At 37.0% G+C, this 22904-nt stretch overlaps 5 protein-coding genes across 6 annotated transcripts; 3 read left to right on the forward strand and 2 right to left on the reverse strand.

Annotated features, from left to right (window-relative positions):
- The first annotated feature begins 4333 nt into the window (after positions 1 to 4333).
- On the forward strand, positions 4334 to 5815 carry LOC113335796 (early nodulin-20-like). Its single transcript, XM_026581839.1, has 3 exons — positions 4334 to 4427; positions 4744 to 5269; positions 5429 to 5815. The coding sequence occupies exons 2-3, from the start codon at positions 4753 to 4755 to the stop codon at positions 5467 to 5469; spliced, it is 558 nt and encodes a 185-aa protein (XP_026437624.1). The 5' UTR covers positions 4334 to 4427; positions 4744 to 4752; the 3' UTR covers positions 5470 to 5815.
- A 1680-nt stretch (positions 5816 to 7495) lies between these two features.
- Positions 7496 to 9800, forward strand: LOC113335805 (nuclear transcription factor Y subunit C-2-like). The gene is made up of 2 exons (XM_026581845.1): positions 7496 to 7989; positions 8708 to 9800. The coding sequence occupies exon 2, from the start codon at positions 8778 to 8780 to the stop codon at positions 9546 to 9548; it is 771 nt and encodes a 256-aa protein (XP_026437630.1). The 5' UTR covers positions 7496 to 7989; positions 8708 to 8777; the 3' UTR covers positions 9549 to 9800.
- Positions 9801 to 12938: 3138 nt separating this feature from the next.
- On the forward strand, positions 12939 to 14901 carry LOC113313579 (organelle RRM domain-containing protein 1, chloroplastic-like). 2 transcript variants are annotated; one of them, XM_026562382.1, is made up of 4 exons: positions 12939 to 13208; positions 14047 to 14115; positions 14297 to 14389; positions 14514 to 14652. In XM_026562382.1, the coding sequence occupies exons 1-4, from the start codon at positions 13043 to 13045 to the stop codon at positions 14519 to 14521; spliced, it is 336 nt and encodes a 111-aa protein (XP_026418167.1). In that variant the 5' UTR covers positions 12939 to 13042; the 3' UTR covers positions 14522 to 14652. The 2 variants fall into 2 exon arrangements, with proteins under 2 accessions (XP_026418167.1, XP_026418160.1); XM_026562375.1 differs by having other exon boundaries at positions 12942 to 13208; positions 14297 to 14403; positions 14514 to 14901.
- A 270-nt stretch (positions 14902 to 15171) lies between these two features.
- LOC113358893 (vesicle-associated protein 1-3-like) lies at positions 15172 to 15789 on the reverse strand. The gene has a single exon (XM_026602612.1). It carries the CDS (start codon positions 15787 to 15789, stop codon positions 15172 to 15174), a length of 618 nt encoding a protein of 205 aa, XP_026458397.1.
- Positions 15790 to 16528: 739 nt separating this feature from the next.
- On the reverse strand, positions 16529 to 17101 carry LOC113358899 (vesicle-associated protein 1-3-like). The gene has a single exon (XM_026602618.1). It carries the CDS (start codon positions 17099 to 17101, stop codon positions 16529 to 16531), a length of 573 nt encoding a protein of 190 aa, XP_026458403.1.
- Positions 17102 to 22904: the final 5803 nt, after the last annotated feature.

Genomic DNA, 22904 nt, shown 5'->3' on the forward strand with positions numbered 1-22904 from the left:
CAAATGTGTATAAAGTAAAGTCTATATAGCTATACGACTTTTGTCTCAATAGGAGATAGAATAGAAATAAACTTCTGAGTGATAGATGAGTTCAAGTCTCCACATACCTTTTGTTGATGAAGTTCCACAAGCTTTCCTTAGTAGCTTCGTCTTCAATCGATGAACGCCATGAAGTCTAAAGTTCAATTACATATTTTATCCTAATCCGAGACACAACTATAAGTAGACTAGAAATCAAGACTTATACTTTTGGCAACTAAACTTGACAAACAAGCTTGAGATAGTAACGCTCGCGAGTTCGACCGAGCAGTGCTCTAACAGAATTCAATGTAGCCCTTAGTTTCAATTTTAATGTTTGCTTAGTTCGAACTAAACAAATCAAATTACATTAATGGAACTAAAATGATTGACATGGTAATTTCAAAGTAACAACAAACTAAACCGTGTGAGGGTTTCTTCTATTGAATTCGGCCTAAGTGTGAGAAGTGAGATCCTCCCTTAATCTTAAATATAATTCTATAATTGTCTCTTTTAACAATAATCTCTTACAGGCACACCATGACGGGGTTGGACTTCTTTCCTCAAATATTTACATGGATAACTTGTCCAATTGGTATCTCAGGTCTCCTTTATTACCATATTATGCTAAATGCAGCAGGTGAGCACAACCATGTTAATTTCTATTGAATTAAACGAACAATATGACCCAAAAAATTATGTGGAACTTCCTTTATGAAATTCATAATGCTCATTCAACATTCTTCTTACACCCATATACGTCTTGTTAAAATATCTTTTTTATCACGGTTCTCCTCGTGTTTCGGCATCTCAATGTAAACTTGAACTAATGTTGATCATGTTGAATAAAGTTTTTGTCTGCCATAAAATACCTACGTTATAGTTGTTATTGCTGATGGAGAAATTTACAGTTAAAGCAGTTTCATACCTTAGTTCTTCGAAAAAAGGCGATTAATGTAAAACATTAATGTTTTTATTTGAACCTGAGAGGCAAAAAAAAAAAACAACAACATCTCATATCTATCAATCATACAAAGTCGCAACTTCCAGTTTAACAATTGGTTTTGAGTACGTAGTTTCCCTTATACTGGCCTTGCCTAGCATAAGAACGTTGATGTCACACCCAATGCGTGCAATCAAAGCTACCAAGTATCCTGGAAAGCCCCTCTTCGCATTGTTAACTAGTAATCGATCGATATCATCTTGTGTTTCTTTTTGTAAAAAAACGTGGACCAAAATGTCTGACTACAGTTTCGCAAAACATAATGAGATTTTCATATGTCGTAGTTTTTACTATATGAATGTATACATCACATGCATCCGCTGGCAAACCATAAGGTCCATAACCTAGATTCCTTAGGGATGCATTTACCTTTTGTTCAGGATTATTTCCTCGTACATTTCGTGCATCAAATTGATAGTTGAATTTAGGCGGTTTACCAGACAAAAATCTCCAAATAACCAACTGTTGCATCATATGGAAACGATGTTGAAAATCTTTATCAGAGTACACAATCCGTTTATAAAATAATCACTGATCATCATTTGTTGATGTCCTTCCTCTGGAAATCTCTACATATATATTCTTGTCAATATTGTTCTTCACTCTGAAGATCGCGGTATTTGTCCCATGTATAATTGTATCACAGTGTCAGTCATCACCCTCTCAGCGTCCGAGTCTTCATCCATATGATCCAATTGTTGCATCCACGCTTGTTGTTGTTGGAGAAAGATATGTGCATCTGAGTGCATCTCATCAGTTTCCAAATCAGTCATCACTCTCTCACCGTCCAAATCTTGAAGAAATTGGATTGATGTTTGTGAAAATAAAAAATAAATAAATACGTAGAAGTTGTATGTATTATTAGTTGGTGGATGGAAAAAGACTTATTGGGGGAACAAACATAAGAGGTGAAAGGTAACATTTATGCTCAAAATGGCGACTGCACATAATTTTTAAGCGTTTTCTCGTAACAAAATTTTGATGCTTATATGAAATTTTATACTACTAAAACCAAATAAAAGTTTTCTCCAAAGCAAATTTAACCTTATATAAAGCATTATGCAGTTTTAGCCTTGAATGTTTTCAAAGCTACTATGCTGATTTTAGGAATTCTAGGGACCTCCCAAGACACTACATGGCTATGTCACTGTCTACACCGCCTATGCTTGTCCTTAAGGTTTTGCCGTGTAATTTTATATGGGCCGTGACAATGAACTACACCAAAAATGTTGGCTCACACAAATGGGTTGGCTGTATATGTACGGTTTTAAAATAGTTCATTTTGACGGTTTGGTCATCATCTCTTGAATCAAATCTTCTCAATCCACTGAATCCGGTCCCTCCTTTAGTGTTATGAAAGTTAAACTGTCATCGGACCGATGGATGGCAAAGACTGACCATAAACATCTTAATTCCAATTCAGACAACCCAAAAATCAAAGCAGAAAAATGATAACAACAGAGAATGGTTTTTGATGAAATGAGTAAGCCCGATAAGACTTGATTAGGAGAGCAATAAAAATGTTTATCATTTCACTTGGGCCCGGCAGCAATAGAAGCACCAATGAAATAAAAATGAAATCTATTTTAAGGCGTACTCATTTTCTTTTTGAGGCATACTCATTCATTATATCATTTAGGGTGGGTTGATAAGGGGTGTTTAAAGGTAGCACAATTATCTATATATCCTTAAACAATTTAAATTATTAGAGTGCCCTTATCCTCAAAAACCTAAAATCAAAATAAACTTTGAACTCAAACATCTTGGACTCTGATTCAATCAAGGAATTGATCAAGCAAAACAAACACGAATCGAAGTGAGCGATGTTGGAATGCGAAATCCAAATTTCAATTGCTCTTAGATGTATTTTAGAATGTATGTGTAACAAACTCATCTTGTTTTTGATTGATTTTAGTTTGTTTGATGGATATAATATGATTTCAAAGATGAAATTAGGTTTTCCGAAGATCAGTTCGGCTGATCTTGGAGTATCAATTTTGAGCCGAACCTAGTATATGATTTAGAGAAACACTATGTTCGGCTATTTCGACTTTGCTAGACTTTGTTCGAATCAGCCGAACCAAAATTCATCAGTTACAGAGTGAAGTTCGGCTGATAACTTTTCAGCCAAACCTCAGTTTTTTGAAAATATACCTAGGTTCGGCTGATAACTTGTCGGCCGAACCTAGGCATATTTTCAAAAAACGAAGGTTCAGATGAAAAGTTATCATCCGAACTGTTCATCTGTTCAGTAGATTTGGGTTTTAAAAATTCAATTTTTTGACAGATTCAACTTATAAAAAGAAATTAAACCTCGTATAGAAGTCTACCTATGATTTGAATCACACATTGTGATCACTTCTAATCACTAAAATCTCAAAATTCAAAACCCAAGTTTTTTTTCACTTCTTCCTCTCAAAATCCCAACTCTCTCACATAAATTTGATTTATCTACTAATTCACCACTAATAATTTAATTTTAATCAATCCTTAAAATTCCTTGCCAATCAAATCTAATCATAATCATTAACACCAATTATGTAAGGGTAGTTATGCCATTATCAAAAAGGATGGATAAGGGATGATGTTGTTTTTTATTTAGTGACCCTATTTTGGCATTATTTAGTATGCCTCAAAAAATTCAGTATGCCTCAAAATAGGATTCATAAAAATGCAGTATGTGTCGTCTAAACTTAAAACTAGGGGTGAGCATTTGGCCCGCAATCCGCGGATTTAACCGGGACCAACCGTATTTTCGCGGATGGATGCCCGGACCGTTCGTTAATGGGTTGGATGTGGATGGAATTTTTGAAATCCAACGGATTACGGATCTGACCCGGATGCAACCTTGAAAATCCGTTGGACATCCATATATGTTAAATTGAGGGCATTTATATAGTTCTAGAAAATATTATGAATCATTTAAGAATTTTTAAGGTGTTTGCTTGCGGCATTGTACATGAAATTTTTATATTTATATGCATGCATAGAATATATAGGTTTTATAAGGAGTCATTTGTGTTGGCTTTATTATTTTACTATAAATTTTAACTAAAACAAATCCATTGGATTATTCGCATCCAATCCGTCCATCCATTTGATGCAAATCCGTTGGATCCGGATTGGATGCGGATGTCAAATTTAAAATCCGTAGTGCATTAGATTGGATGCGGATGAGGCGAAAACCGGTCCATACCGGCCATGCTCACCCCTACTTAAACCTCCAGCGGAGGACTGAACCTCTTTGTCAGCTGTTAGGCGCCCCTTATCAAATGGTGTGGTTGGCTAAGTAGTGTCCAAGGACTTGTTTTTATACTTGGAAAAAAATGAAAGTTTAGGGTTTTACATTTACTGGCCTCTCAGTCTCTATTCCCCTGTCGCGAGTGAAATTGGCGATTCGATCTTGGTAAGTGTTTATTCTTTGAAATCAATATCATCACGAATCAATTAATCTGTACGTCCCATACAACCACTGATTGGGTTTAAGACCACCTTCTGCCCGATTGTGAGAATCTAGTTCAAATTTTAGGGCAATGTTTTTATGAAAGAATTGGAGTTTGTTAGTGTAATTAAGCCAGTGGATTTGATTTTTCTTAGCTCAAATATGTTTTGTAGGATTCATATGAGCAAGTGTTCTGTTTTTATTGAACAATTTTTTAGATTCGTCTGTGGTATTGATTTGATTTGATTTGATTTAACTTATTGTGCATTTGTAATGAAAGACCAAAGCAATGACGGCGAGGAAGTCTTCGATTCTTCTCTTTCGATCTCTCACTACTACTACTACTACCTCATTTCAACATCTTTCCACCAAAACACTAATCACAAACCCTCAAATCTCTTCTCCTGCTACTTCTATTCACCATCCCTCACAATTGAAACCTTTCTCTCGTTTTCTTTGTTCCTCACCACTTGAAAAAGAAATGCCAGCACAATCGACACTAAATCTTTCTGAAAAAGAGGAACCATCATCACCCCCACCATTTTCATCATCAGCACCCATACCATTTTGGTCTAAAGAATATAGACTACCATCATCTCCATCTCTTTTTGACAAACAGAAACCATCGTCATCATTTCGGTCTAATAATTCATCATCGCCATTTTACACCAAAAAACAGAAAAAACCGGCATCCAAATCACCATTGTCTCGTACGAAGAAAGACAAAGCACCATCATTTTGGCCGCAAAAGAAGAAAGCATCAGCAGCATCTTCAGCTGCTCCACCTCCTCCTCAGAAACCATCAAGTAAGTAATCTCCCTTCTGCATCTAGAGCTTGCCTGTTTACAGAACTTAATTATTAGCTCTCAACCTTCTTGTTAGTGAGTATTTTTTACTTATTTGAATGTTTCTCAACTAGAAGATCAACCTAACGTGTTGTCGTTGAATCATCATCATCATTTCAGGCCCAGTTACAATTGCTATCAAAACTAAGACCTTCGGTTAGCATTCTGAAGATGAAAAGAACCTTAACTGTAGTGGTGGATAGACTGAAGTACTAGTCGAATTATCATTCGTAGCGATGGGTCGTGAGCAAGTGCAGTTTAGATGAGGCTTAATACTTTCTAACAGGATAAGGTTAGCTCACCCTGAATTATTGGGGGAGTGTTTTGAATCTTTATTTTGAAGGTTAGTTGACTTTACCCTGAATTACTGTGGGAGCACTTTGAATGTTCATCTTTTCATTTTTGTAGCAATAAAAATAACAACGAAACAAAGGGCAGCATCTTCCATATGTTTCCTATTAATCCTCCCTGCATTATTATTTGTTTGACTTCAATTAGCACTCTTAATCGAGGTTTAAACTTCTACTTATTAATTAAAACTACCCTGTGAACTTTGAAGCAGGCCTAACTTAGTTGTAATAAGGTCACATAATTCATTTTGAAAGCAGCAGATTAATGGTGTGTTGCTGCCTAACCGCAACTTGCAATCCTGCACCCATATTATCTCTGTTGTATGCCACCTTATTAGCGCAGTTCTTTAGTCTACCAGTAGCCTTCCTTCACCCAATTTATGGAAAAATCTCTCAAAGCCTTGGGCAGCTTTGAGAGCCTGACACTAGGATTGCACCTTTTCTGGGACACTAGTATTTTGAAGATTACTTTACCATGAACTATTGTGGGAACACTTTGAATGTTTGTCTTTCCACTTTTGTAGCAATGAAAATTACACTGAAACAAAGGGCAACATCTTCCGTATGTTTTCAGCTAATCCTCCCTGCATTATTATGTATTCGACATCACTTATCACTCCTACTTGAGGTTGAAACTTCTATTCTTCTTAATTATAACTCCTACAGAGGACTAAACCGTTGTCAGTTCTTATGAACTTTGAACTAGGCCCAACTTAGTAGTAATAGTCACAGTATTCATTTTGAAAGAAGCAGAGTAATGGTGTGGTTTGTGTGCCACCTTTCAGCGCAGTACCACTAGGATTGCACCTTAGTCTACCACTAGGAGTAATTTATGGCAAAATCTCTCAAAGACTTGTGCGGCTTTGGAAGCCTGGCACTAGGATTGCACTTTTTCTATGAATTTATGGTCTTGTTTCAGACTGCACTATTGTGTTTATAGGTCGACGGGTAGCTCATCATATGCCAAGTTGTCATCATTTTTGAATTTGTCATGGAACTGCAACAGCAGAGGACTCCTTGCTTATGATGTGCACTTATGAAATTAGGCGTGCTTGGATGATTTCATTGAGTTCGTGCAGGTGTGATTTCATTGATGGTAACTGGTGATGTTAACAAGTGGATTTATGTGTCATTCGTAGCTAATTGATGAGGTTATATGCTGATGTTATACTGTGGCACTTGAAGTCAACTTTTTAAACTATAAGCAACATCATTCATTTTTTTTCTTCTAAGGCTGGGCCAGACAAGCCCAAGCAGTTGAGTTAAAAAGGACCCAATTAGGCAATTACCACAGTACCGATCAACGTTCCTTTTGACTACATTGTGTGATACTCTCTGGTGAGGTAAACCCCGACCTTGCAAAATGGTGCGGTGATGCTCTGTTAGACTCATACACTTGTTGTGCACTTGATAGTTTTCAACACTTGGTTTCAGCCGATCTCCAATTTCTTTGGAAATGGTTTGGAGTATCATTCTCATTCAGACTTGGGAAAAATCAGCTAAAACAATAAATACATCCCGTCACTTCTCCTCCTCCTCCTCCATACTACTACTACTACTATCATTCAATTCACGTGAGTAGTAGTACCAACGCAAGAAGGAGTTCATGTGGACACCATGAGCTGAGCAGAGCTTATTCATGAATCATCATGATTATGTAAAAAAGTAAAAGTCGATCATTCTCTGGACCATTCCAACATTTTTCTTTCTGGGTCTTTTTCTCCACGAATGAGACAAATCGAAGAGGTTGTCCAACGAAACTAAACATTCTATCAAGGTAGGAATAGGAATAGGAATAAGAATAGGAATAGGAATAGGGTCATCTTCTTTCTTTTTCTCTCTTCTGTGTTTCGTTCAAGAAGATGATGTTAATTACTACAAGTGTTGGTGAGTGTGACCATTCCTTAGCCTTGAGAACTCCACCTGACATAACAAGCATCAAAAAATGGTTTCTGTTGGGAGATATCCAGTAGGTTGTTGACAATTGTAAGGAACTAACATCGCCACAGTACATACCACCTCTATTCATGACACGCGGCTCAAGTACACCGATTTCCTGCAACTCTTTATTTCTCTCTCTCTCTCTCTCTGTTGCTTCTTGTATTATTCAATTCAATTTGTTCTAGTTGCTCCTCTTTGGTACTAGTACCTGCTAGAACCAGAAGAAGTAGCATTGTGAGCTGTATTCTAGTCCTTTTATTGTCTCTCTCTCTTTCTCTTTCTCAGGTTTTTGTTTTTTGGTTTTTCCTCTTCTTTTTCTTCTTCTTCTCCCTCCTCTCACCATACACCATAGCTAGCCGCTGCTTCCTCCCTTGGCTGTTTCCACTGCAGGTACCAAATAATCTCAGTCTTTAGTTGGTTTTCTTTCTGAATATTATTCTCTAAGGTTTTTGTTTGTTGAGTGTTGGATGAGTTTGTTTTGCATGTTTTAAATTTCCATCATCTTCGGGTTTGAATAATTTTCTTTCTTCTTTCTATGGCTACTAGGAAGATCATCATGTGTAATATTGATGCTTGTTCACTTGTAAATTTTTTATTTGCATGCTTAGATATTCACTGTATTTGTATACCATGGTTGGTGATTGTTTGGAGTATGAATCTGTTGAGGGGTTTCTTAATCTTTGATTTTATTGTTTTCTGAATCATATGTGGTTTCCTTGTGTCAAAATTTTGGGCCTTCCTTTAAAAATTCACAGCATTTGTTTCATGAATTTTTCTGGTGAAATAGACTCAAAAGTGATACTTGTAGGTTCTAATCTCTTGAATGAAGGGTTGTGTTTCTGAATTGATTCTGTAAACTTACTTCATGTTTGGATGAAATTCTTCTTTTCATTAGAATGGTTAACTTCTATCAGATTACTGTTGCATGTCAAATTGGTTTGAGATTTGGGCATGGTTTAATCAAAACTCTGTTAAACATTCATCTGCTTAGCCAAATCTAGTCTTATTGTTTGTGACTCCAATCTTATGTCCTTGGCTATTGAGGTTTAGACCCTTAAGCCTTGTTTATTGATTTATACAGTAACACAAATCTTGCTTTGCATTTCAGAGTCCTGCAATGAAATAGATTGAAAGTTTAGCAAAAAACAGAGGATTTTATAACCCATTCATTAGTATCCATGGATAAGTCTGGAAATCAAGTACCAAAACAGGAACAAGAGCGCCAACCAACAAGGGAAGATGCATCAAGTCCGGAATTTGAACAAGAAACTGAAATGGAGGCTTCAGATTCTCCAAGGCCCGAGGGTCCTCCTAGCTTCTCTGGTCCTCAGCACCAACTCTCTTACCCACCACAAGTGCAGCATTTCCATCAGCAACAGCAACAACAACAGCAGCAGCTTCAGGTTTTTTGGTCCAACCAGATGCAAGATATTGAACATGTAAATGACTTTAAGAACCACACCCTCCCACTTGCTCGGATCAAGAAAATCATGAAAGCTGACGAAGATGTTAGAATGATATCAGCTGAAGCTCCTGTTGTATTTGCAAAAGCCTGTGAGCTGTTCATCTTGGAGTTGACTCTTCGTTCATGGATTCACACGGAGGAGAACAAGCGGAGAACACTCCAGAAGAATGACATTGCCGCTGCCATAACAAGGACTGACATATTTGATTTCTTGGTTGATATTGTCCCTAGGGATGATCTGAAGGAGGATGCTACTCTCGGGTTTCCGCGACCTGCTGAGCCTCTTCCTTACTATTTTATCCCACGAGTCCCACAACATCCATCGCAGGTGGGTCACCCAGTTTTGACTTATGATGCTGGCGCTGCACATCAACCTCGGCCTCCACTAGCTGCTGCTTTTATGCCATGGGCACAGCCTCCACCACAGCAGCAGCAGGGCCAGCAGCAACCACCACAACCTCAACCACAACAAACTGATGCCTGAGCCTTGTACTAACGGGATGACGCAGTGACCACCACATCAACATCCAAGTCTTTTTTTGTGCCTCTGAATTGTATACAATTCTAAGGCTGTGTTTTAATTTGTGATAGAACTTAAATAGTTGTCATACTTGTATCTATGGTATTTAGTAGTAGTAGCTAACCTTAGTTGAACTTTAAATTTCAGAAAACAAGAACATGTAATTGCTTCTTAATTTCTCGCAAGCCTGTTTGTTGGAAATGATTTGGCTTTTGTTGGGCGCTCATAGAATGATTCCATCTGACTGAAGCAGAAAGAGCTGTTTAATTACTTTGCTGCACTTATTTTTCTTTGTTAATCTTTCAAGATATGAATGCCTGTACCTGACAAGAAGACCAGTGGTATGTGGAGTATCGTATGTGGTTTTGCATCATTTTCTGTGAACATTAAATTTTTTGCCAATGGCACTGGATGTTCCATTACTTGCAGCTGCATATGGGGTAAGTATGGGCTCTGCACTGTACAGTACCAAGACACTTCAAAACTGAGACTGAACTCTCATCAAAATAGTGAAACAGAGCGACTGAAATATATTAGCTGATGCTTTTGACTAACACTATCTGTGCATCATCTTTGACTGCTTTTAAGCACTCAAAAATCCTTTCAAAGTCTCTGGTCTCTTTCAATCAACCAACCAGCCTCATAATATCCTTGTCAACTTTATTGATTGATAAGTTCGGCATCTCTCTGTTTCGCCTACCATTACACACATGTAAGTGGTTCATTTAGAAAGACATTTTGACTCTCCTTCAAAACCTTGACTGTGTTGATGCTTCCTGGAACTTTCATCCAAACCCTTAAATCCTTGAAAGCCTTCCAGAAGGAAAATTCTACATGCATACTTCCAAAGACACTCTTTAATATGGGGATTAGGGAAGTCAACAAAATACCAAGTCAAGATGGCACAGAAGTCATGACTTTGACTGAGTAAGAGCTCCTCACCCTTGTGTAGTTGAAGATATTCTATATGAATATGCATCATCTAAAGCTCGTATTTATATATACTGATCCTTCCTGCTTGCTTCTCTGAGTGAAAAATCCAGATATTCATGTTCATCACTTGGTATTAGTGAGTGATACCATTTTTGCAGCCTAGCATGGCAAATCCAAGCGACTGGGCACAACTGTATAGTCACACCTTTGCTAAACAAGAGACTCCTTGCCGTGAAGATCATCGTCATCCGTTTATCATGTCTGATCAAATTTCTTCGACAACCACCGGTATGGCTGCAAACAGCTTGAGCTCAACTGGGAGTCATATGGCAGCTGGTACAAACAATATGATGAGCAGTAGTGGAATTAAGGAAAACTTTCATTTATCGTACACACCAGACGGACGTGTTTCTAAACCAAGCCGGAAAAGAACAAGAGTGTCGGCCAAAAAAGATCACACGACTATACTTAATACTGATATTAGTAATTTCCGTGCCATGGTTCAACAATTCACTGGTGCTCCACAATCTGCTGCTTATCTGTCGTCTGTTCCTCGTGTTAATCTTTCAGGTAATTATAATAGTTCATCTGGTATGTCTTACGAGTATAATCAACAAGCAGGTCATCAACTTCATCCTTACCAACAACAACAACAACAGTTGATGATACAATTGTTGAACAACAACAGCAACAACAATAGAAATGATCATGGTTTGGATATAGGGGTGAGCAACGTCAACAAATTACATGTAAGTGCTGCTAAGATGGAGAAGTCGGATGGATTTGTGATAGCAGATGGTAATAGTAGTTCTTCTTATGAGATGTTCCCGGCCCAAAGACTGTCTTCGTTTGATCATGAGAATACTAGGAGTAACAATGGTTTTGTTTCATTTTGAACTAGTAACTTGGTAATTTCAGATACCATTCCTCCTAACTATCCAGGTGCACCCATTGCCTCCTCCTGATCTTGTTGATCATCATCATCTATGTATGTAATATTTTTATATATGTAGATATATATATATATGTATCTCTTCTACTACTTGTGTGTAGTAATAAAAGGAGGTGTTTTGTGGTGATGAAAAAACATAGATTTTAATTAGCAATTATTTGATCACTACTTTTCAATATTAGTGTATCTTCATAAGCTGATCTGAATCAAAATTTTCCGATGTAGAAGTAAAAAGGTGATTCAGGCGAGCATAATGTACCTAGCACCTACATTGTATTGTTAAGTACAGAAGAAGAAAGTCAATGTAAAACCACATACAGTTGTTGGTCCAAACAAGGTGTGTGTGTAGGCCAAATACGACTTTCTTTTAGTTGAGATTAGGTGGGTGTGTGTGAGCTACATGATTTCTGCTACCTAGGCTAGTTTCCTTGGCATATCTCGATCCTTAATTTGTAAAAAAAATAAATTTGTTTTCGTATTACTTGGGATACAATTTTATGTACAAGTTCATTTTCTTTCCCCTTGTCCGTGAATTTCCTATGTGTTGTTTTAGTCTATCCGGTAGTTTTTGAATTCTAATCAACTCTCTTTAAGCTCTATTTGAGATATAGCAACCTTAAATTGCTTGCTTTAGTACCTAGCGTTTCAATGAATATTAGCAAGCAAGGGTGCCGTGCTGCTATCAGACATACTTGTATTGCGGCATAAATGCAGCTGCTTTCCCCCCCTTGAACCTCCTCCTCTGTGTAAGCAAATTAATCTTGCTATAGAATCAAACAAACAACTTTTTTGTTCTTCACACAAGATGCCGCAGGAGGAGAAGAAGATCTTTGATCAACACAAGTTGCCCTAGGAGGAGAAGATTCTCGTTCAGGTACCTGCACGTTCGATTTGAATCCTTGAGGTCCCTGCAGCAGTGGATTGACTGGAACATAAACCACCCTCAATTTTGATTCCTTAAGACTAACATCCTTGGCAATTTCTTTGTTAAAACGAAGCTCTGTACAAGGAACTTGTCTTTGCATTGCAGCATATCCTGTGGTACTTCTTTCTGTGCTCGCATAGTTATTGTAACGTCGCATGTTGTTCCAGGCAATAGGATTCCCATGTTTGGATGAACGGAATATTTATTTATGTCCGTCGTTTTAACCTTGTAAGCAACATATTCACTACTGGATTTGTTAGTTAATTGCAGAGTACGTGAAGTCTGCTTGTTCAATTGGAGTGGAAATTTGAGCTCATTTGTGGGCTGAATGCTTAAGACATTTCCTCTACTCATTGCTGCTCGCAAGGAAGATGAGAAGAACACTTTGTGATGCACCCTTATATATATATATGTACTACTAGTACTACTACTCGGAAGTCGGAGCTTTAAGACCGACAATTCTAATTTTGGGCCTTAAATGGACTGTATTCTGGACAGCCGGCCCAGTTAAAATAGATTTTTTTTTTTTTTATTTAAGTTAAAATAGATAAGGACCGAAAGTCTTTGCTTGATTCTTCCAAGTTCTTCAGGTTTCTTTCTCTGTGGTTTGATTGATTTTTCACATCCATCCATCAGATCGAGCTCGAAATGTTGGGAGTGGTTTCCAATTCCTTCACTAGATGTTCTTTTTCTTCAGCAGAAAATCCAATTAGATTCTTCAATAGTAACAAGTCACTTACCACTACTAGTACTAGACTCGGAGCTTCTTCTTCAATTTCAGAATTTCCTCTGGCAAGCAAAATCGTCGTCACAAGTAAGGATTCCATCTATCTTCTTCAATCTTGGCTTCATTTTTAAAAAAGTGATAAAAATCATTCCATTTGCAGCTAGTATAATGTAAAATTGGGTTTTAAGGGTTTAGTAGTAGGGGGGAACAGCTCTTATAATTGGAGGCTATCCTTGGTTGGGGTATCATGATTGGTTTCTGTCTAGTACTTCAAACACTCTCTACATCTATACAACAAAACAAACAATTACACCCCAACTTATTTAAGGAGAAAATTTTATATCTAGACTAGGATTCTTTTTTGTAGTTATCTTAATCTCATGTACTCAATCGCAGCTAAGTTCGTTTCAGTAACTTGTTATTGAATTGAAATCTTGATGCAATCTATGTGTATATGTATGCTTGGCTTTGTGTAGAAAAAAAATGGGTTGTAAAATGCTTGAGTGTTCAAAAGAGAAGGTCTATAATGAGTTCATCATATATGTCATGTGAGTGGGACTCCTACTAGTATCCTATTCATATTCAGAATTCAACAGTTAATTTGACCTTGACTAGGAGGAGGAGGAGTATCACTAATTCTTACTTCTTACACTTATGGTTGCGAATTCATCTGCTACCGGTGTTTCAATTACTCGTCCTAGCTACTCCGTGTCTCCATCCATAAGACTTAGACTAGTAGATTTAGACAATGGAGATACAGATCTTCTTAATGACTCAGTCTGTTAGGTTGTATCAAACACCTGACAATTTGAACAACTCCGATTTCAAACTTATTTTTCAGTGTTAAATTACCGCTCAACTGATTTTGGTGTTTCAGTTTGGATAATTCCTAATTTTCAACTTATGATAATCCATTGTATTGTAGATTTGTCTCACTCGACCAGTGATGCCGTCCTGGAAAAGAAATTCTCAAACTTTGGTCAAGTGGTAGAAGGTGAGAACACACAATCTCTGTTGCTAAAACAGAAGACGAAAACTTCTTTTCCTAGTTTGATTATCTGGTGTTATGTAGACACTTCATGCTTTCAGCTGATTGTTTGTATTTAACGTTACCTACTGGACCTTGTCGAAGACATTCTTGCTTTTGTAACTGACGATGAAACTGTTTATGGCAGTTAAGCTAGTGACAGATGAATCAGGAAAGAGGTCAAAAGGGTTTGCTTTTATACAATATACTTCCCAAGACGATGCTGTGCTTGCCTTAGAAAGTATGGATCGCAAGGTTAAACTTTGACTCTTTACATTTTCTTGGTATTATTTTTCTTCTTTCTCTTAGAAAATAGTATATACATGTTTGAACAACTCTGATGTGTTTTTGTATCTCTTCTGCAGTATATTGACGGGAGGCTGGTTTATGTAGATATTGCAAAGCCTGTGACTAGTACATTTGGGGCATACCCAAGAACCTCAGGACCCCCTAAAGAGCAAACTCCGTAGATGTAAGTAAATGAGACAGATACCAAGCTTTCACTGGATGTGAATCATTCTATAAAAGAAGTATCAATAACTGTATAGGTACGAATGTATACCGGTGTACTATATGTTGTAGCATTTGAGTGATTATGCAGGTCTATTTTCAATGAGAGTTTGGAATCATGGATGTAATAATGGTTTTGTATGTCAATTTCAATCAGTAGTTCGTTGTAAGGTTAAACCAGTTGCAGACAATTCTTAATTGATGCTTAGTTGCAAGTGAATTTTAAGCAGACTTGGAAGAGTAGATGTCTGTGTCTTGTTAAGTTGTTATTTGGTTTTACTTTGCAAGTCATTGGGTATTTTGATGGGCTAAAATAGAGGAAGGAAGATCAGGCTAAGAGAAGCCCAACTAAGATTTATGCTAGGAAGTCTTGTGCACCATAGTTGTCATTAAAAACTCATATTGTCATGCCTTGTTTATGCGGACTGACAGAAATGGTCTTATTAATAGTAAAATTCATCCAATTACATGAGAAAATTAACTAAAGAGTGCGCACAAGACTCTGATATAACCTTAACTTGCTTCAGTGTTTTCGTAATTATTATCAAGCAAGGGTGCAAGCAAGGGCGCCGTGCTTCTAGACATGCTTTTATCGCGGAATAATAAGCTTGCTACAACATCGAACCAAGAACTTCTTGGACTCTCATTCTCCACACGAGATGCCGAAGATCCTTGAGGTGCCCGCAGTACTGGCTTTGCTGGATTATAAGTCACCTTAAATTTGAATGCTTGTTCAGATCTTTGAGGTACCTCCTGCAGTGGATTGGCTGGAACATAAACCACCCTCAATTTAAAATCCTTGAGATTAACAACACTGGCATATTTTCCTTTGTTAAACATGTCACGTAAAATGACGCTCTGTACAAGGAACTCGTCTTTGCATTGCAGCATATCCTCCTGTGCCTGTGGTGCTCGCATTGTTACCGCAACGTTGTATGTTGTTCCAGGCAATACAATTCCTACATTTGGACGAACGCAGTATTTCTTTGGATCCGTCGCATTAACCTTGAACGCGACGTATTCATCGGATTTGTTAGTGAGTTGCAGAGAACACCAAGTGTGCTTGTACAATTCGAATGGGAATTTGAGGTCAAGTGCGGGTTGAATGTTTGAGAGATTTACTGCACCCATACTTGCAGGGAAGAATTAATTTACAAAGAATTCAATCGATGAGAAGAAGTCTTTCTGATGCACATAAAACTTGAGGCTTAACAGCCTTCCTTATATACTACTCATGCCGAACTCTATTAGGACAATTCCAAAAGGCACTTCTACACAACATATATAGAATGACTTCCAAATATAACCAAACTTCTAAATTTATACTCCCTCCGTCTCCAAAAATAGGCTTATTTGGTTTTCACAAAAATTAAGAAATCAATAATTCTAGCAACTTTTTCATGTGTTTTACTAATTTATCCTTGGTCCCCACTCATTTGTTATAAGAGAGATGGGAAAGAGAAGTTGTCCCCCTTTAATATTAAGAGAGAAAATGGAGAGAGAAGTGATCCTCTATGGGTATATTAGTAAAATCATAACATTTGACTTTCCACATATGAAAACAAAACTATTTTTTTAACATACCCAAATAAGAAAATAAGTCTATCTTTTAGAGACGGAGAGAGTAACTCGGACTTCCATAATTCTGGGGCGACCGCATTCCGGATTCTTTAGCCAACCCAGTTACCTACCGGACCTAGTCAAAGATTTTCTTGACTTAATATTGAGATTATAATAATATTAATATTTACAGTGTATCCAATTACATGGGAAAATTAAATCAACAATTTAATAATGATAACCTCGACTTGCTTGCCAAATATTATTATTATCAAGCAAGGTTGCCGTGCTATATATTAGAGGAAACATACTACTGTCGCGGCATCAGTACAGTGCAGCTTATTTTTCCCTTAAACATCCTCTTTATACATAAGCAAATTGATCTTGCTATATCATCAAACAAACAAGTTGTTGGACTCCCATTATCCACACAAGATGCCGCCTTAGTAGTAGATCCCTGCTGCAGTGGACTGTGTGGAACATAAGTCACCTTCGATAGTGCTTGTTCAGATCCTTGATTTGCTGGAACATAAATAACCCTGAATTTCATATCCTCCATATTAGTAACCTGGGCACTTCCTTCGTCAAACATATCGTATAAAGCGACGCTCTCCACAAGTATCTCATCTTTGCATTGCATACCCTTTGGTGCTTTTTTCTGTGCTTGCATAACTATTGTGACGTTGCATACTGTTCTAGGCGATACAATCCCTACGCTTGGGAAAACACAGTATTTCTTTGGGTCGGTCGTTTTAACACTGAAAGCAGCATATTCATCGGTTTTGTTAGTGAATTGCAGAGTATATGAAGTCTGCTTATTCAGTTCAAATGGAAATTTGAACTCTTTAGGTGGTTGCATGTTTGAGAGATTTCCTGCACTCATACTTGCAAGGGAGAATTAACTAAAGACAAGAAGATGAGAAGAAGTCTTAATCTCTGATGCACGTAAAACATTCTAAGGCTTAACAGCCTTATATATATACATACACATCTACCACTACCGATTTCGGAAAAAACTCTACTAATTAGATTCCAAATGGGACTACATAACATGCAGAACTCGGACTTCCGTTCAAAAACAAACAAATATTTTGGGCCTTAAATGGGCCGTATCCGGATTCTTTAGCCGACCCAGTTAAAAACTTAAAATAGGAAGACCAAAACTATGGGTGAGCAAAACGTCCACACCAGCCGATTTCACCTGTCCCTATCTGGAATTTAGCGGATACATACTTGGCCCGCAATTTGGTGGATTGGACGTGGTTGTATGTGTGCTTGTCTTTCATGACAACCGGATTATTGTGTGCTTGTCTAAAACCTACATCACCCACCCAATGGACACCTGACCTATGTGTGCTTGTCTTTCAGGACACCCGGCTTATTGTTAATAATATTTCTTTTAGTCAGTGTAATGGTGAAAAAGAGAGAGTCCAACAAGCTCACCCAATATTTCGATTAGCAATCTGTATGGACTAACTCCAATATACTTTCTAGAGAATCAACTAGACAGTCAGACTCAATCTAGATAAAAGTATATCAAAGAGTTAATATCTCAATTTCTTGATTTAATCTATACTCAAGCAAATAGAAATCTGCGAGTCTTTATTAAATACAAGAGATAAAAACTTGGATGGTATCAAAGACCAATATCCAAGTGCCAATCAATTTAAATCAACAACCAAAAGTTAGATATTCTAATTGATTGATCTTAACGCACAACCTGTGATATTTCAATTATATAACAAAATATAATGCGGAATAGAAATAACACAGACACCATAAATTTTGTTAACGAGGAACCACAAATGCAGAAAAAACCCCGGGACCTAGTTTAGATTGGACACCACACTGTATTAAGCCGCTACAGACACTAGCCTACTACAAACTAACTTTGGTTTGGACTGTAGTTGAACCCTAATCAATCTCACACTGATTCAAGGTACAGTTTCGCTCCTTACGTCTCTGATCCCAGCAGGATACTACACACTTGATTCCCTTAGATGATCTCACCCACAACCAAGAGTTGCTACGACCCAAAGTCGAAGACTTTAATAAACAAATTTGTATCACACAGAAAAGTCTACGATGATAGATAAATCTGTCTCCCACTAGATAAACCTAAGAGTTTTGTTCCGTCTTTTGATAAAATCAAGGTGAACAGAAACCAATTGATAACCCAGACTTATATTCCCGAAGAACAGGCTAGAATTATCAATCACCTCACAATAATCTAAATCTTATGGTAGCGAAACTATATATTGCGGAATCACAAACGATGAGACGAAGATGTTTGTGATTTCTTTTTATCATGCCCTTTCAGAGATATAATCTCAAGTCAATTGTTCAATTGAACTCGTACGATAGAAAATGGCAAGATCAGATCGCTCAACGTTCGTCTGGCTTCAAAATCCCAATGAAGTCTTTCAGTCGTTACCCTACAGGGTCTCGAGAAGAAACCTAAGGTTAAAGGAGAATCGACTCTAGAAAAACCAACTAGTATCACACAGGAGGTGTGGGGATTAGTTTTTCCAGTTGCTATATGGCTCCTTTATATAGTTTTCAAATTAGGGTTTGCAATCCAAGTTACCTTGGTAACAAAGCATTCAATATTCACTGTTAGATGAAAAACCTGATTTAACCAAGTTGATATCTTTCAACCGTTAGATCGAAACTTAGCTTGTCACACACAAATGAAATGTATTTCATTTAGGTTTGAGTAACTGTACCTAAACGTGTACACTTAGTTGGTTCACAAATAGTAATGGTTAGCCATATGAGCACTTCCATATTAACCGTATTCATCTTCTTCACATAACTAGTTCAAATGACTCATAAGAACTAGTTGAAGAGTTGTTCAATTGCTTAGGTCTTTATGAATAGACACAATTGAAACAAAATCGGTTTGATTCACTTGAATCAATTCATGAACAATATAGCTACGGTTTGCAAAGATTGCATTCCTTATTGATTTATTGTTTAAGTTCATCATCTTCCGATTTGAGAAATATAACCAGCTTGGGTACGCGTACGGGTACGTGTACCATAGATACCGGATTTGAGTTTACAAACTCAGCAGAAATTTTCGGTCGAAAACTTCCGTGGGTACGCGTACGGGTATGCGTACCTAAGGTGACTGGTTTAACAGTTTGCAAACTTACAAACTCAACAGAAATTTTCGGTTCGAAAACTTCCGCTGGTACACATATGGGTACGCGTACCCAACCTGTCTCCTTCACCAATACCGTATGCACACACTTGATTTCCGACACATGGATTTATACACTAATGTGCGAACACACTATATATGCTTATGTCCATAGTTGGTTAGGTAATCTCAACTCTACATTTCAATCATTGAAACGTTCTTCTATAATGTTATAACCGTCGTTATTCACAACTATATATCGTCATCAAATCTATTTTCAACATTGAAACTTCATCATGACTTTTGTCACGGGTTAAGATGAAAATTGGTTAAAGTGAAAGCTTACCAACACATATTTCGAGAAAAAGATAGGCGAGTAAACTCGGCTCGATATAACAAATGTGTATGTATGAAAACTATCGTACTTATACGACTTTGTCTCAAGAGAAGGAGATAGAGTAGATAAACTTTTGAGTGATAGATAATTTCAAGTATCCACATACCTTTTAGTCGGACGAAGTTCCACTGGTTCCTTGAGTATTTCTTCGTCTTCGTAAGATGATCGCCATGGAGTATGGAGCTCAACCTACACTAAACTATCCTAAACCGAGACTTAGCTATAAGTAGTCTAGAAATCAGGACATATAGTTTTGACAACTAAACTTGACAAACATGCTTGAGATAGAAACGCATGTGAGTTCGACCGAGCAATGCTCTAACAAATGGCTCATCTTCATATAAGATTTTGGATAGCTATCGGAAATACGGTATGGTCAATATGGAAAGTTCACAATGTGTGCTAAGCTCTTATTACTTAACGTTCAAGTTTTTTTTTTGATACTCAAGGTGAGATCCTAAACCGAAATGTTCCATAATATCTTTTGATATTCATAGTTTATATTTTTTTAATTTCCTAGTAATTAAAGTATATCTCTGGAAACTTTATTAGTAAAGTATACTTGTACACAAACTAATATCTGGTTGGAATATTTACACCGTAAATAGGTATTTATTGCATATCTTTGAGTATTTTTGGTTATTCCTTATTGTCCAAACTACCTTGATCCTTATAAATATTGAAGTTTGTCTTTCGAACAAACTTATCATGTGATTTACGTACTTCATCTTGTAGTCGGTGTGAAGTAAGCCTACTAGAAGTATTCTCTTAATACTCATTGGAGAGAAAATTATCCTGATTAGGTGAAATCTCTTACGTGCGTTTCGTTTAGAGACTTCTTTGGGATCAAAAAGTGTCTAGTTGTATCGTTGGTGGGAAGTTAGAATCAGATTGTTGTTTTAGTTTTCGATTCTTGATTTGATTGACTAACGATATAGTTGAAACTTGATATTAGATAGTTTTTCTATTATGTGATCATTCTCTTCTGATATATCTTCTTTATTGATTCAAGATCTGAAGATAGGACTTGTGATCATCTATTGTTAACAGACTCTATTCTGTGCGTGATTGATCATAAGAGCATCTCCAATACAATGGGTAAAGGTATTAAAATTTCATGACAGATAGGATTTACGATATTTTCCACCAAATTTTCATTCCTAATGCAAGGGTGAAGGTCATAAGTAAAAATGACATGTCTAAGTGGGAGTAAAGGGGAAAGTTCATATTAGACTTTCTTCATGACCTTGGGTTTTAAGTCGACATCATGTTTTTGACTCTAAATTTAAATAAAAAGGTGTTGGATAAGACCTTGTGGATTGGATATGAATTTTAGCTAAAAAGTTTTATCTTCATCATTTTTTGTCATTTAGCAATTACCCACAAGTAAAAAGGTGTAAATAAGACCTCCACATAGGATGACCTTGACCCTTTGCATTGGAGATGCTTTAGTGGAATCAAGTTATTTGTGCAAGCACTTTGAAGACTATAAAATTTTCTTTATTGGTATTGTGGTAATTCGTCCACACTTGATTGACTGGTATCCAACAAACTTGTTTATCTTGATAGACTTTTTATAGCTTGTTGTTTAGATCGACAATCTATCACTTGGTGTTTCTCTTCAGGAACTGAATTTGATAGATTATGAACTAAGATTGATTATCTTTGATGGTCTTTATATCTTAGTTGATCAAGTCGATACAAAAGAGTTTATACTGATTAAATGAAAGAACCTTTGTAACTCAACTTATCTCTGATTAACTTTTTGATCTGGGAGATTGATAAAGTGGTTACTGAAACAGATTAGTCATTTACTGATTCGGAATATGTTCCAAAACGATTAAGTGTTATAATTCTTCACAGTAGGTGAAACGACTTAAGATAATAGGCGTTATCTTAGGATTCACGTGCGTAGACCAGATAAGTAGTAGGCGCAGGTATACTGAAGAAATTGAGTAACTTGGAGTTAGTTTACTTGGTCTAAATTATTAGAAGTTGTTGTATTCATTGTATAGCGTCTTAATTCTGAGAGTATTCAAAACTGGACTAGGTCCCGGGGTTTTTCTGCATTTGTGGTTTCCTCGTTAACAAAACTTTTATGTTTGTATGCTTTTATTATTTCCGTATTAAAGTTAACTAATTGTAAAAGCATTCTCCTACTCGTATGCTTGAAGGCCATTGGATTTGAAAGATTTAGGTGTACTTGGTACCCTCGTCATTTCAATTGGTATCAGAGCGGATTTCATATGAGACGACTTAACAACCGGTAGCATACTCGTCTAGACTATGATGTGCTTTCCTTATAAAGTATGGGTTTCCAAGTTAAACTTCGACTCTTCTTTACATGTTCTTCGTGTTTTTTTTCTTCTTTCGCTTAGAAAATAGTATACATGTTCTGTATCAATTTTGCAGTATATTGACGGGAAATTAATTTATGTGGATATTGCAAAGCATGTGAGTAGTACATTTGGGGATTACCCAGGAACATCAGGACCCCCTAAAGAGCAAACTTAATAGATGTGAATGTGTAGTGATCTTCACTACAAAGGATAGAAACTTAAAAGGATCTAAGATTAGGTTAAGGGAAGATGAAACATTAGATAGAAAGAGAAGATAAGAATTTAGAGTATAAGGGAAGAAGAATAATTCACTAAAGAGTATCCAAGGAAAGAGCTGGATATTAATACATGTTGTCAAGCACGTTAACCGCGTGACATAAGCTTTGGGCACCCTAATAACAAGCTACAGGAACCCGCAGTTCAAAATTAGAAAAGATAAAAGGAACTCCCAAAGGTGGTTCATGACAAACACCCCCTACTTCAGTTGATTCTTGTCCTCAAGAATCGCATCTGAAAATTGTTGTCTTATAGCGCGCCGCCTTGTCCTCCCAAGTTGCTTCCTCAGCTGTGGAGTGAGTCCAATGAACCAGAATCTGTTCTACGTGCTATTGTTGTTTCTTGATTATTATAATAGATAAGATCTGGAGTGGAGCAATCTTCATACAACCTTGAAATTCGAGAGATGGTAAAGCTGTTTGAGGCAGCAATCCTGTACCAATTTTTGGCTTAAGCTGAGAGACATGAAACACCGGATGTATCCTGGATGTAGAAGGGAGATGCAGTTTGTAAGCCACCTTGCCAAGTC

The sequence above is a fragment of the Papaver somniferum genome, chromosome 1 (genome assembly GCF_003573695.1).
Source record: "Papaver somniferum cultivar HN1 chromosome 1, ASM357369v1, whole genome shotgun sequence".
NCBI classification, from domain to species: domain Eukaryota; kingdom Viridiplantae; phylum Streptophyta; class Magnoliopsida; order Ranunculales; family Papaveraceae; genus Papaver; species Papaver somniferum.